At 38.4% G+C, this 12,121-nt stretch overlaps 3 protein-coding genes across 4 annotated transcripts; 2 read left to right on the top strand and 1 right to left on the bottom strand.

Annotated features, from left to right (window-relative positions):
* The first annotated feature begins 1,063 nt into the window (after positions 1-1,063).
* LOC18992161 (protein transport protein Sec61 subunit alpha) lies at positions 1,064-3,728 on the top strand. Of its 2 annotated transcripts, none has more exons than XM_006415524.2 (7): positions 1,064-1,149; positions 1,628-2,011; positions 2,110-2,337; positions 2,419-2,773; positions 2,866-2,990; positions 3,072-3,207; positions 3,296-3,728. In XM_006415524.2, the coding sequence occupies exons 2-7, from the start codon at positions 1,668-1,670 to the stop codon at positions 3,533-3,535; spliced, it is 1,428 nt and encodes a 475-aa protein (XP_006415587.1). In that variant the 5' UTR covers positions 1,064-1,149; positions 1,628-1,667; the 3' UTR covers positions 3,536-3,728. The 2 variants fall into 2 exon arrangements, with proteins under 2 accessions (XP_006415587.1, XP_006415586.1); XM_006415523.2 differs by having other exon boundaries at positions 1,070-1,149; positions 1,631-2,011.
* Positions 3,729-6,348: 2,620 nt separating this feature from the next.
* LOC18992160 (WD repeat-containing protein 74) lies at positions 6,349-9,000 on the top strand. The gene is made up of 12 exons (XM_006415522.2): positions 6,349-6,519; positions 6,609-6,724; positions 6,947-6,976; positions 7,077-7,213; positions 7,319-7,498; positions 7,580-7,643; positions 7,749-7,856; positions 7,949-8,102; positions 8,182-8,271; positions 8,363-8,418; positions 8,502-8,559; positions 8,649-9,000. The coding sequence occupies exons 1-12, from the start codon at positions 6,438-6,440 to the stop codon at positions 8,897-8,899; spliced, it is 1,326 nt and encodes a 441-aa protein (XP_006415585.1). The 5' UTR covers positions 6,349-6,437; the 3' UTR covers positions 8,900-9,000.
* Positions 9,001-9,012: 12 nt separating this feature from the next.
* LOC18992159 (ER lumen protein-retaining receptor A) lies at positions 9,013-11,596 on the bottom strand. Its single transcript, XM_006415521.2, has 6 exons — positions 11,319-11,596; positions 10,647-10,912; positions 10,095-10,210; positions 9,520-9,593; positions 9,368-9,431; positions 9,013-9,271 (listed from the first exon to the last, which is right to left on the bottom strand). Exons 1-6 carry the CDS (start codon positions 11,407-11,409, stop codon positions 9,235-9,237), a joined length of 648 nt encoding a protein of 215 aa, XP_006415584.1. The 5' UTR covers positions 11,410-11,596; the 3' UTR covers positions 9,013-9,234.
* Between the last annotated feature and the right edge of the window lie 525 nt (positions 11,597-12,121).

Raw genomic sequence — 12,121 nt, 5'->3', positions numbered from 1 at the left:
TCTTTATAAAAACTTTGTCGTTTCATTCACCTGCGGATTTAAAGTGTCCTGTTTTGTATCTTTATTTATCTTTGTTGTTGTCATTTTAAACTTTTTTCCCTATAATTAGTTTAAGATCGAGAGCACTTTTTCTCTCCATCTGTAAATATTTCCGATCAAAATCGGATCTTCTCTTCCGTTTATCGGAGAATAATCTTCGACTTTGACCAATAATAATTTTCCGACATAGTCGGATTGTGTGTTTGCCCTTTCTTCTCTGACTTTTGGAACCTTTTATAAGTGAGGCGGTGATAAAATCCGGTGTGAAAGTTCGTGATTCTACTTCTTCAATTTAGATATCATCCTCTCTTGATTGGGAGAACTCTCTACCAGAATCCCATCGTGAGCCTTTAAGGCAAAGGGATCAATCCAGAGTTGCAGATGATTGGTGGTTTTATGAAGAAGCTAGTTTGCTGTTCAATTTTTCACCGGATTTCAATGGAGAAGAAAATAAACGAAAAAAGAACAACAGATTCAAAGTGAGTGCAGTCCTGATTGGAGTTTTAACTCAGTTTAAACTCTTCGGGTTTCGGTTCTACGGCGGAGCTCTGACCGGCGAAGCATCGACAGCATCTTCATCCCGTTGCCGACATTCAACCCAGACCTTCCACGTGTTTACCATGTGTCTCCATATTATCAATCCTTATCTTCTTTGATTTGGGTTATAATTGGGTTTTTTAAAAGTTGTGGGTCTTAACATCTGTTGTAATCTGCTCGTTTATGGGCCTTAATATCAATGCAAAATGACGAAAAAAAAAAAAGATCATCATATATAGTATATATACATAAAAAGGGTTGGGCCTTATTTTTTTCGTGTGAAACGTAATGGGCTTAATCACAACTCATAAGCTGAAAAGTGAAAACTGTTTGAAAAACAGAGGGAAGAATTAGGGAGTTAGGCTGCCATGTTGTCATCACTTTGAGCAGAATGAATGTTTTCTGCCACGTGTTCATATCTTATTGGTTTGATGACATGTAATTTTTTTTTTATTAAAAGAATCTTGATCATCAGCTGAAGAGCAAAAAAAACCAAAAAATAAAAAAAAAACTTCAACACATTTGTTTTGTTGTTCTTCTTCGCAGCGCTCTTTCTCTCACAAACTCGCAGAGGTAAAGCTTCTTCGTTTCTCCTCTTTGACCAATTTTGATTTAGCATCCCTCTTTGTAATTACGCTTCTCGGCGATCTCGATTACACATATTGATAATCCTAAATCGTCTCCGTGCTTGCGGAAACTTTAGCTAGATTAGTCCGGATCTAGTTCGCATGCGGTAGAACAAAATATTCATCCCTGATTTTCAGATTTTGCAATGCGGATCTGAAAAATCATGGAGACTTCTTGGTGGATCTGGTTTCCTGGAGTGAGATCGAGAATAATTTAGTGTCTTCTATATTCAGATTTCATTGGATAACAAAATTTAGCTAGTGTTGTCTCTGGTTTAATATTTTGACTTTGCATATATAATTTTGCTACCATAAGGCCTCGAACACTGAAGAGGATCAATTTGAGAATCTCTGTGGTTTTATTTGGCATTCTCATTCTCAATTCGCATTCTTGTTTGACGTATAAAACTTATGTAATTTTGCAGCAGAAGCTGATAACTTGACCAAACCTGTTGGATAGTTACAATGGGAGGAGGATTTCGAGTTCTGCATTTGGTGAGGCCATTCTTGCCTTTTCTTCCAGAGGTTCAGAGTGCTGACAGGAAGATTCCATTCAGAGAGAAAGTGATCTACACAGTGATCTCTCTCTTCATTTTCCTCGTCTGTAGTCAGCTTCCTCTCTATGGAATCCACTCTACGACCGGTGCTGATCCCTTCTATTGGATGCGTGTCATTCTTGCGTCGAACCGTGGAACCGTGATGGAGCTCGGTATTACTCCTATTGTCACATCTGGACTCGTGATGCAACTCTTAGCAGGGTCAAAGATTATCGAGGTCGACAACAATGTCCGCGAGGATCGTGCTCTCTTGTAAGTATTTTTTAAATTGACAATACACGTCCTTAAAGCAGAGCACGAATCAGAATCATTGTCTCATGTATGCCTTGTGTCCTGTGTGTGTTTTGTAGGAATGGTGCTCAGAAGCTTCTTGGGATTCTGATTGCTATTGGTGAAGCTGTTGCGTATGTTCTTTCTGGAATGTACGGTCCTGTTGGACAGCTTGGTGTTGGAAATGCCATTCTGATCATCCTCCAGCTCTTCTTTGCTGGAATCATCGTTATCTGCCTTGACGAGCTTCTTCAGAAGGGATATGGTCTTGGCTCCGGGATCTCCCTTTTCATAGCAACCAATATCTGGTATGTTGAAGCTTAAAGCTTTCGTCTTCCTTTTAAGATACAGAAAGTTTTAAACTTGCTGAGTTGATTGTTGTGATACAGTGAAAGCATTATCTGGAAAGCATTTAGCCCCACAACAATCAACACCGGTCGTGGAGCTGAGTTCGAAGGCGCTGTGATCGCCTTGTTCCATATGCTGATAACTAAATCGAATAAAGTTGCTGCACTCAGACAAGCTTTCTACAGGCAGAACCTTCCGAATGTTACCAACTTGCTTGCAACAGTCTTGATCTTCCTGATCGTAATCTACTTCCAAGGCTTCCGTGTTGTGTTGCCCGTGAGGTCAAAGAGTGCCCGTGGCCAACAGGGTTCTTACCCGATCAAGCTGTTCTACACCTCCAACATGCCAATCATTCTCCAGTCTGCTCTCGTCTCAAACCTCTACTTCATCTCTCAGGTACTTGCTTGTATATACCTTTTCTCTCCTCATAAAGGACTTTAGCTAAGAACATAAAGTTGACACGATATGCATCTCCTCCTTGTCAACAGCTTCTCTACAGGAAATTCAGTGGAAATTTCTTTGTAAACCTATTAGGACAGTGGAAAGAATCAGAGTACAGTGGGCAATCTATACCAGTTAGTGGTCTTGCTTACTTAATCACAGCTCCGGCAAGGTAATGCACAATCAGTTTGTCCTCTTGCAATACAACGGTAATGCAATTCCCATTCAAATCTCTGAATGTTTGTTTTCTCAGCTTCGCCGAGATGGCAGCTCATCCATTCCATGCTCTGTTCTATATCGTCTTCATGCTCACCGCTTGTGCCCTCTTCTCAAAGACCTGGATTGAAGTCTCCGGGTCTTCTGCTAGAGATGTAGCTAAGCAGCTCAAGGTAATCCCTAAACCGTTTGTCCATTGCTAAGTAAGTGAAGCATTTGAAGGCATTGAAACTGACTGATATATATTGTGAAATGTGATAGGAACAACAAATGGTGATGCCGGGACACAGAGAGTCTAACTTGCAGAAGGAGTTGAATCGTTATATCCCAACCGCAGCTGCGTTTGGAGGAGTGTGCATCGGTGCACTTACTGTTTTGGCTGATTTCATGGGAGCGATTGGGTCAGGGACTGGAATCTTACTAGCAGTGACAATCATATATCAGTATTTTGAAACCTTTGAGAAGGAAAAAGCCAGCGAGCTCGGCTTCTTTGGGTTCTGATTGTTTCCGAGAGAGTCGTATTATAAAGGGTAAATTTTGCCGAGACTAGTGAGAAAATAGCTTTTCTTTTTGGTGTCCAAACGAAAAGTTCAATATAGACGATTAATAGAGCAGTTTGGTAGACACTTGTTGTATGAACCAACAGATTTTTCTCCATTAGTTGTTAAATTGTGTTATATTTGTTTCTTCAAAAGGTGCACCAAAATTTTCCATTAGTTATTAATTTGGATGTTAACAAGTACTCTAGCTGTTTACTTGGATTTGCGAACTGAAAATCAGTAGAAACGATTGATGAATGCTCACATCTTTGGCATGTTTCATACTTACTATTGAGTTGATTCTCCGGCTGGAATATCTCCCAGTTTTATAGGAAAAAAACCTTCTTTTTGCCATCTTATTAAAGAAGATTGGACACCAAAAATTTACTACTATGGTTCTTAGGAATAACTTTACATAATTGGTAGAGGAATAGGTTGCATCAGCCCACCCACAGCGAAAGTTGTGAATCGGCCCAAATTGAGAGAGTTGATAAATTCGTCAGATGATTGAATGAATAGTATATGATTCTCTTTTGTTAACTTTTTTTTTTTTTTAATCATCTTCTCAAACCAATTTCACTTATTACATTCAATGTACTGAATTAAAAAGTAGTCAACCACGTTCATTTTTTTTTGTTAAGCGAAATACTTCTATAAAATTTAAGTTCAGCAAGAACCTCTAAACCTTACCCAAGTACTTGTATGAAAATATTTTTAATTTATGAGCTAATTAATTAGTGTGAATAATGAATAGAATATAGTACATTAATTAATAAGAGGTAAAATAGAAAATGGAATAGTTTTTCAATATATGTAAAAATACCTTAATAGACTTATATTTTGAAATGGATAGAATATTACCTTAATATGTATGTATTCATGAGGAAAGCCATTTATTGTAAGACTGATCCATTTAAACCTGACACAATAAAGTGTTTGATCGGATTTAGCTGATTCCTCTCTACAGATGGGTTTTGACTTTTGAGCATTTCAGGTGTTTGGTAAAAATGCCATAAAACGAAAAAAAAATGATATAGGTTCTCTTTTTGGTCTCCAAAACAGTATTACAATTGGTACTATCGGATAAGTAGACTCACATACGTACCTATAAAGCAATAATTTTACCATTTGATCATTTATCATAGTCATTATTGCTTGATTTTTGTGTGCTAGTTAACTGTTATCGCGTAGACGTAGATTTGGATATGATAGGCGAACATAATAAAGTTTAATTCCAGGATAATCTCTTTTTTTTTTAATAACTTCCATTTTGCAATAATTTTAACCGAAAGGTTACAAAGTGGCATGATTTCTCAGATCAAGGACATTGATCTGCATACCAAAAAATGAAGGGATTTGCTAAGCTAGCACAAAAAGCAATATGCTCAAAACATAGAGAACCAAGAAGTTAGAAGCGAGACTGTTAGATGGAGTATTTGGCTGAGCTTGCGACAACGGATCCAGCCTACAATGAATCGTTTGCTTGATCGCTGCAATGATCGCAGATGCCGGAATTGAGGTGGAATTGTGAAATCCTGCATTTTGTTCCCTCCAAATCTCAAATCTCGTATAAAGAGGCTTGAAAAGCAAGTCTTAAAATCAGAGAAGTGTTAGTATCGCGAAAAGGAGAGAATAACCAAAGCAGACATTGATCAAAATCTGCAGGAGTTACACTTGCTGCAGAGTAGAACGTGTGCCATATTTCATGGCTAAAAGTGCAGTCGAAGAAGATGACTCATCATACGCATCACAAAGGGAGACAAAGAGAATAATATTTCAATAACCACTTAGTAATGTGATGGCAAGAAAAAAAGACGTGGAAATCAATCTACCATGGCTATCATCACAACCTAGTATTGGAAAAGGCGTGGAAATCAATACATAACACAATTTTATTCTCAAGACCAAAGGTAAAACTATTAATATCAATTTTTTGGTCAAAAAAGGTAAAAATATCATAATCGATATGGTTAAAACATATACTATACGTATGGAGCGTGGGCAAACTTATTATAAGAAAATTTTGAAATACGAGTATATATGATAATAAAAAAATATAACAATAAGAATATATCATATGGTGACCAGGAAATACAAGTATGTCAAACAGAAAATCTGAAAACCGTGCTTTATTCAAACCAAACCAAACCAAACCAAAACAATCCAAAGCAAAGGAAATCAAACTCACACACAAACGCCACGATCATCCATCAGTTGCCAAAGTGTGTTCTTCTTGCTGGGATAGTAATTAGATCATACACGCCGGTAACATAACAGCGTTTGTTAAACAAACTTTGGAATCTTAGAGTACTCGATGCACTAAGATTCTAAAGTTTCTAGAGCAACATCTTCTTCTCCCTGTCCTCCCTCTCCCTATAGGTTAAGAATATAAATTATAGAATTTGAACCTGATTGGATCATAAACTAAGTCATTTCGATATCTATTATCTAAGTAAGTCACTTAAATACAAGGTTGTTTGATCGACTTTACAAACATTTTTTAACATTCAATTGCAAGATATGTATATATTTTTTTTTTTTGTAACCGAATTGCAAGATATATCATGAAGTCAAAATTCAGTTATACGAGTCCTCAGCTAGTAGTATATGATCCTTGTCATTCATGTTAGTAATGTAAATGTGAGCTTCATGTTAGTAATTTAATTCAAGTTCACCTAATTTATTACTACTATCCCGGTTTAGGTAACCCACCGACTTAGTTTATTAATTTTGTATCCGGTTTAGAAGGAGAGCCACAAAATTGCCGTGTCCACTGTCCAGAGTAGGGTTTTAGAATAAAGGGTTTGTCTTCTTCCTCCGTCGTCGTGCCTCTGCAACTCGGAGCAATTTACGGCGGCGAAGAAATGCCTCGAATCATCACCAACGAGACTTACGGTTGCCCTCCGATCCGTGCTTTAACCTTTGATTCTCTCGGTTTAATCAAAGGTGCCCACTTCTCTCTCCCTCTCCCTCACTCTTTCTTAAGCTTAGCCTCTCTGGAATTATACTCAAGTTATGTTCAATTCGATGTGCAGTGACTGAAGCTCGGGGTAAAGAGAGAGGAACTCCGACCGTAGTGAATACATGGGGCGAGACGAATGCATCCAGATGCGTTCTTGCCGCTTCTATTGATGATCGGCTAAGTAATCCGGTAAAAAAGTTTCATTCTTTTTTTATGGTTTTATCTAAGCTGTGCTTGAAGCAGCTAGGCCTGGCTTAGTAATCATGTTTGAGTGTTCTTTGGGCGGCCTTACTTTGTTTGTTCTACTGTGAAATCTGATTTTTTTTTTTTTTTTTAATCGGAGAGAGCTTCTTAACTCGTCTTTGCGTCAAATTTGAAAAGTCGTAACTTTGTTTCTTCTTCTAATTGCAGCTTTTGGCTGTGGCAAGAAAAGATGGCAGCGTAAGTTTTTCTTACTCTTAGCTATGTGTAATTTTACTTCTCTCCACAGCTTAGCTAACACTTAACCCAATCCTTTTGTCCGTTTATGTCCTTTCCATAGGTTGAGGTTCTTAATCCTTGTAATGGTGATCTTCACTTTGCATACTCTGTATTTGGTGATGACGGTTCTTCACCTGAGGATGACGAAATCTCTGGCCTTCACTTATTCAGAAAACAAAGTGACTATCAGGCAGAAAGGTATATACTGTTACACTGAAACAATTTCTTCGACCATCACCAGTGAATTTTGCTATGTATGCTGTATTGCCATTGACGTCTCTCAACAAAACATGTTGTTATTAGGTCTTGCTCATTGCTTACATGCACGAAAAAGGGAGATGTGAGTCTCAGATCAGTTAAATTCCCCGATGCACATGCTGATTCCACGGATGACGCTGCTCCCAAAACTTGGAAAGCATGTGGTTCTGGTGAACTGTTGGTTGGTAAAGTGGATGGGAGCGAAAACTTCGGCTTATTTGGAGGGTTAGTAGTTAAGAAACTCAAGGATCATTTCGTTATATCTCGTTTTTGTTGTTACCATACTGAAACGAATGTTTTATGCAGGAAACGCGTTGAAGTCAATATATGGGATCTTGAACAATGTACTAAGATCTGGAGTGCGAAATCAGTGAGCTTCTTTCTCAGTCTTTATATCTTCCATAGCCTTCAGTTTCTTTGATTTTGAACTAACTGGCCTTGAATGTCTCTTCTAACGAATCTCTGTTTGGTGCAGCCTCCTAAAGACAATCTCGGGATCTTCACACCCACCTGGTTCACTTGTGCTGCATTCTTGAGCAACGAAGATCACCGTAAATTTGTCACGGGAACCAAGTCTCACCAGGTTAAATCCTGAAGCTTCTTTTCTATGGCCACCAAATGAAAAATCGCTTTGTCCAGATTACTTACATTACAATTTTCTTTTGCTGGAGACAGGTTCGTCTATATGATGTTTCTGCTCAACGTAGACCGGTCCTGTCCTTTGATTTCCGTGAGACCGCCATTACAGCAATCTCTGAAGACCCAGACGGTCATACTATCTATGTCGGGAATGCTTCTGCTGACCTCGCTTCCTTCGATATAAGAACAGGTTCACTGATTCTTCCTTAACAAATGTATCATAAACCATGCTGCTGAGTCAAACAAGTAATCAATCTTATCTGTTGCAGGAAAGCTGTTGGGAAGCTTTTTAGGCAAGTGTTCTGGAAGCATAAGATCTGTGGTTAGACATCCACAGCAACAAGTGATAGCTTCTTGCGGTAAGATTCATTCGTTGTCACAACTTCAACCTCCATATGCGTTACAACAACAGTCTCATCACGTGTGTGTTGTTTTATTGAATTTTTTCAGGGTTAGATCGATATTTACGGGTTTATGACGTGAAGACACGCCAGCTCATCTCTGCGGTACACTCTTCGACGTGGAGTCTAGTGTTCTTTTGTGATGTAAAGCGTCTTCTTATTCACTTGTCTTTTTTCTTGTATTGCAGGTTTTCTTGAAGCAGCACCTTACAGGTCTTGTATTCGACTCAGGCTTTAGTGGAGAAGGTTAGTTTTCGTTTGGCCGTCTACACATCACAGCTGTTTCTGTATTTTCTACGTATGTTTGTAAGATGATTGGTTTATGGTCGAAGCAGATATAGCTGTAGCAAACACAGTGGTTGAGGCTGAATCAGAAGAGAACATGACAATCATGGAGCAGGAAGATGAGGAGGAGCAGAACGAGGATAGATTAGAGGAGGCTCCTGTGAAGAAGAAGAAGTCAAAGAAAGATAAACGCAGTAGAGAAGAAGTCTCTGGGGGTGAAGAGATAGACGAGGTAAGAAGCAAGAAGACACGAGATCACAAGAAGAAATCCAAGAAAGTGAAACACATTCAAGAAGAGTAGTTTTAAGTTTTTGATAGACATTATTGTACTTTGCTCTAATCTGAGCTAGCAGTTTTGTTTGAACAACACATTAAAAAAAAAAAGTATTGGCTATTTAGATTGCGTGGTTCTCCCAGAAAGACTTAGTTTTGATTTCAACCTTCAAGTGAAAATCAAGTTACAATGTGCATTGAAAGGCTAAAAGCACATTTTAAAAAACAATCCTGCATCGTTGGACTCTTTGTTAGATTGTAACAACAGAGAGAAACCAAATATTAACCATGTATTTTCTGTTTCTAATGTCGCCATTGTAGTAACCTCCTGCTTTCTTTTACACAAAATTTGTCTGGTTCTGCTCAAGCCGGAAGCTTAAGTTTGGTGTTGGTTTTCCAGCTAAAACGAAATAAAAAAGGAATCCGAATTCAGTACATGATCGATCAGTGGCTAAAAAGGGTTAAGAGAATATTAAGATTGGTGAGGTTTCCTTACCTCATGTAGTAGTAGTAGAAGAAATCCGCATAGAGAGCTGTCTGGACAAGACCGGAAACACAAGCTGGAACATATGCAGATATGTCAAACATTAGCAATGAGGAGAAACAAAAGGGTAAATTGTAACTGGTGATTCTTTGTTGAAACATTACCGATCCATCTAGTGAAATGATCTTCTGTGAAATAGCGATAGATCCAGTTGATGATATAGAGTCCACGATACGCCCTGCAAGTTAATCATTGTCCATGTGAGTCCATACTGAAATTTTTTCTCAGGTTTGCACATTGAGAATTTGCGTAGTGGACACAAAGGAATGCATAAGAATCAAATGCATAGCAAATACAACCCAGTCTTTTTTTTTTGGCCAAATACAAGCCAGTCTAATCTCCTCTATACATTAAGGAATTAGTTCAGCTCAACCTCCAGACAGATGATAGTTCGAAGGAACAACGATTGTATTAGACTTTTGAGATAATGCGTACTGACTCTAAATATCGCACCGGAGAGCGTTTTTCATTGATCAAATTAACAACAGCGCATGAACTGTGAAAGGAAAAGTGCCAATAAGAGAAAACAAGTCTAAACAAACCCAAGAGAGTGAAGAGATTACAATAACATAAACGCAGTTCAGACTCATGCTATATCAACATCGAGGTCCAACACGTGAACTCGTTAAAGCCAGGAGATCAAGTAAGCCAACATATATGTCTAGAAAGAATTACGTACCCGAGAAAGAGAACATACTGCCCAGTCAAATTATCCACATTCCCACTTCTCTGTAGCAGAACCAGCTGGGGAAGGATAGCAACTGCCTCCAAGTAAATAGAAAAAGCCCAGAATACCTGCAATGGTTTCGTATTCACAGGATTAGCATGTTACACTGAAAATCTGACTATCAACACACACAAGCTACATTACTGCAAACTACTATAGAAGACAGGTCGGAGACGTGAAGGCAAATGCAAAGGTTAAGTGTTTACCAGGAGCATATATTGAAGAAACAGATATTAAGGCAAGTATAAAAGAATATGACACAGGATAAACTAAAGTTGCATCAAAGAACAATTTGTCCAGAAAAGTAGAGGCGAGGAAACAGATATAAAGTGCGTAAAAGGAGAAACTAAAGTTGCATCAAAGAACATTTTGACCAGAAAAGTAGAGGCGAGATACAGATAACATTAATCTATGGGCACCTTATGGATCACATGCAATGAGGACAAAACAGATTCCCTTATTGGAAGCAAACAAAGCTTTAACGATGCTACAGCCTGACAATACCTCTTGAATTGTGAATCTCTCGTGCAGGATAAGTGCCAAAACAAAACATGCTAACACAACGAATTGATGACGAAATGTGTCCAAGTCCTTATCGTATGATCTCCTCACAAGTGGATGCCTACGCATACACCAAACGATTGCCAGAGAGCTAGCAATGAAGACAATCTTCATCACGCTGTTGTAGAGAGACACATAATCCGTGAACAGATCCAAGTACCGAGTCAAGAACACAAGCGCATACAGCTCTTGAGTCTTGAGAGAGATTCCTAGCCAACAAATGCAAAGTCAACAGAAAGAATGTTAGAAGCTGCAAATGTCTAGTTTGAATTTGAGAAAATCATGAGCATCTACGAGCATTTTCCACTCCTTATATCAAATTTCTCTACTGCATTTGTCCACTAAACCTAACGTAATTTGGGCGAGGAGATCTCCCTCCTTTAGAAACTCCCTTCTAGTTTCAGTTTCTAAGATTGAGATTTCAACACTTGATTGATTTGAAATTTCAAACTAGAAACTCGGATTCGCATGGAAATGGATCACAAAGGCTCAACAGGATTCAAATACGATTGCATTTGGAAGCTACAGAAATGAAAACAAAAGGTCAAAGCAATGCGATTGTTTCCAAGAGCTTTTCTTCAACAATATACAACACATTCAGGGAATAGAACTCACCAGCGCAAGATTTTGTCGCGTAAATTTTGAGAAGAAGGATCAAGATACTGATCAAGTGAGTCATATCGCCAGCAAACCTAAAGATATTCATGGTTGACCAGAAGAAAGAGGAGACTCAAACGATGCCGTAAATTTTCCGGGAATCCAGAAGAAAGGAAAATGAAATCGACCGATTTTCTCTCTTCCAATCGAGAGAGAAACGGAGAGAGAGAGAGGGTGCACGTTTCAGGTTTTGCCTAGAACAGCAGAAACTCGTTTAGAGAGGAGACGCTGACGTGGCAATCTGGAACGGTCTTCTGTGTCTAACTTCTCATACGTGTGGGCTCACTTATTTCTCAAAACTACAAATTAATCCTTCATTATTCAACTAATTGTTAATTGTTTCCTAAATTAGATATAAATAATTACCAAAAGATGCTTTTCATTTTTTGAAAGTGGAGAGGTGGTGTTATCTGGTACGTCGCAACCTCAATGTGCCAGCTTTTTGTGGGTGTATAGTGCATTGAATGAAGACACGTGGCAATCAGATTAGTGATGTGGCAGCTTGGTACGCGACATGGTGTGGCGTTAGCATATTTAAAATTCTCGTGCTCCACGTGTTCGATATTATTAAAAAAACAGTTAGGCTGACTCGGTTAGTTAAATGGACCGGTTTAATAACTGTTTATTAATGGATATGGGCCTTCAGCCTTCTGTTATCATTTATTAAATATGCACTTTTGCTCTCTAGTCTCTATATTAGTCCCTAATCTTATGATTCTAACCATAATTATTACAAAAACCATTGTTAGTTTAGGTCTTTG

The sequence above is a fragment of the Eutrema salsugineum genome, unplaced genomic scaffold, assembly GCF_000478725.1.
Source record: "Eutrema salsugineum unplaced genomic scaffold, Eutsalg1_0 scaffold_5, whole genome shotgun sequence".
In the NCBI taxonomy this organism is placed as follows: Eukaryota; Viridiplantae; Streptophyta; class Magnoliopsida; order Brassicales; family Brassicaceae; genus Eutrema; species Eutrema salsugineum.
The sequence above is the reverse complement of the archived record's forward strand: the minus strand, read 5'-3'. Positions and strand labels throughout refer to the sequence as shown.

Coding starts and splice junctions, on each gene's coding strand:
- LOC18992161 (XM_006415524.2), top strand. CDS start 1,668: ATGGGAGGAGGATTTCGAGTTCTGCATTTGGTGAGGCCATTCTTGCCT. Junction 2,338..2,418: donor TTCATAGCAACCAATATCTG/GTATGTTGAAGC, acceptor GTTGTGATACAG/TGAAAGCATTATCTGGAAAG. Junction 2,774..2,865: donor ACCTCTACTTCATCTCTCAG/GTACTTGCTTGT, acceptor CCTTGTCAACAG/CTTCTCTACAGGAAATTCAG.
- LOC18992160 (XM_006415522.2), top strand. CDS start 6,438: ATGCCTCGAATCATCACCAACGAGACTTACGGTTGCCCTCCGATCCGT. Junction 6,520..6,608: donor TTCTCTCGGTTTAATCAAAG/GTGCCCACTTCT, acceptor TTCGATGTGCAG/TGACTGAAGCTCGGGGTAAA. Junction 7,214..7,318: donor AGTGACTATCAGGCAGAAAG/GTATATACTGTT, acceptor TGTTGTTATTAG/GTCTTGCTCATTGCTTACAT.
- LOC18992159 (XM_006415521.2), bottom strand. CDS start 11,409: ATGAATATCTTTAGGTTTGCTGGCGATATGACTCACTTGATCAGTATC. Junction 9,432..9,519: donor TCATTTCACTAGATGGATCG/GTAATGTTTCAA, acceptor CATATGTTCCAG/CTTGTGTTTCCGGTCTTGTC. Junction 9,272..9,367: donor TTCTACTACTACTACATGAG/GTAAGGAAACCT, acceptor ATTTCGTTTTAG/CTGGAAAACCAACACCAAAC.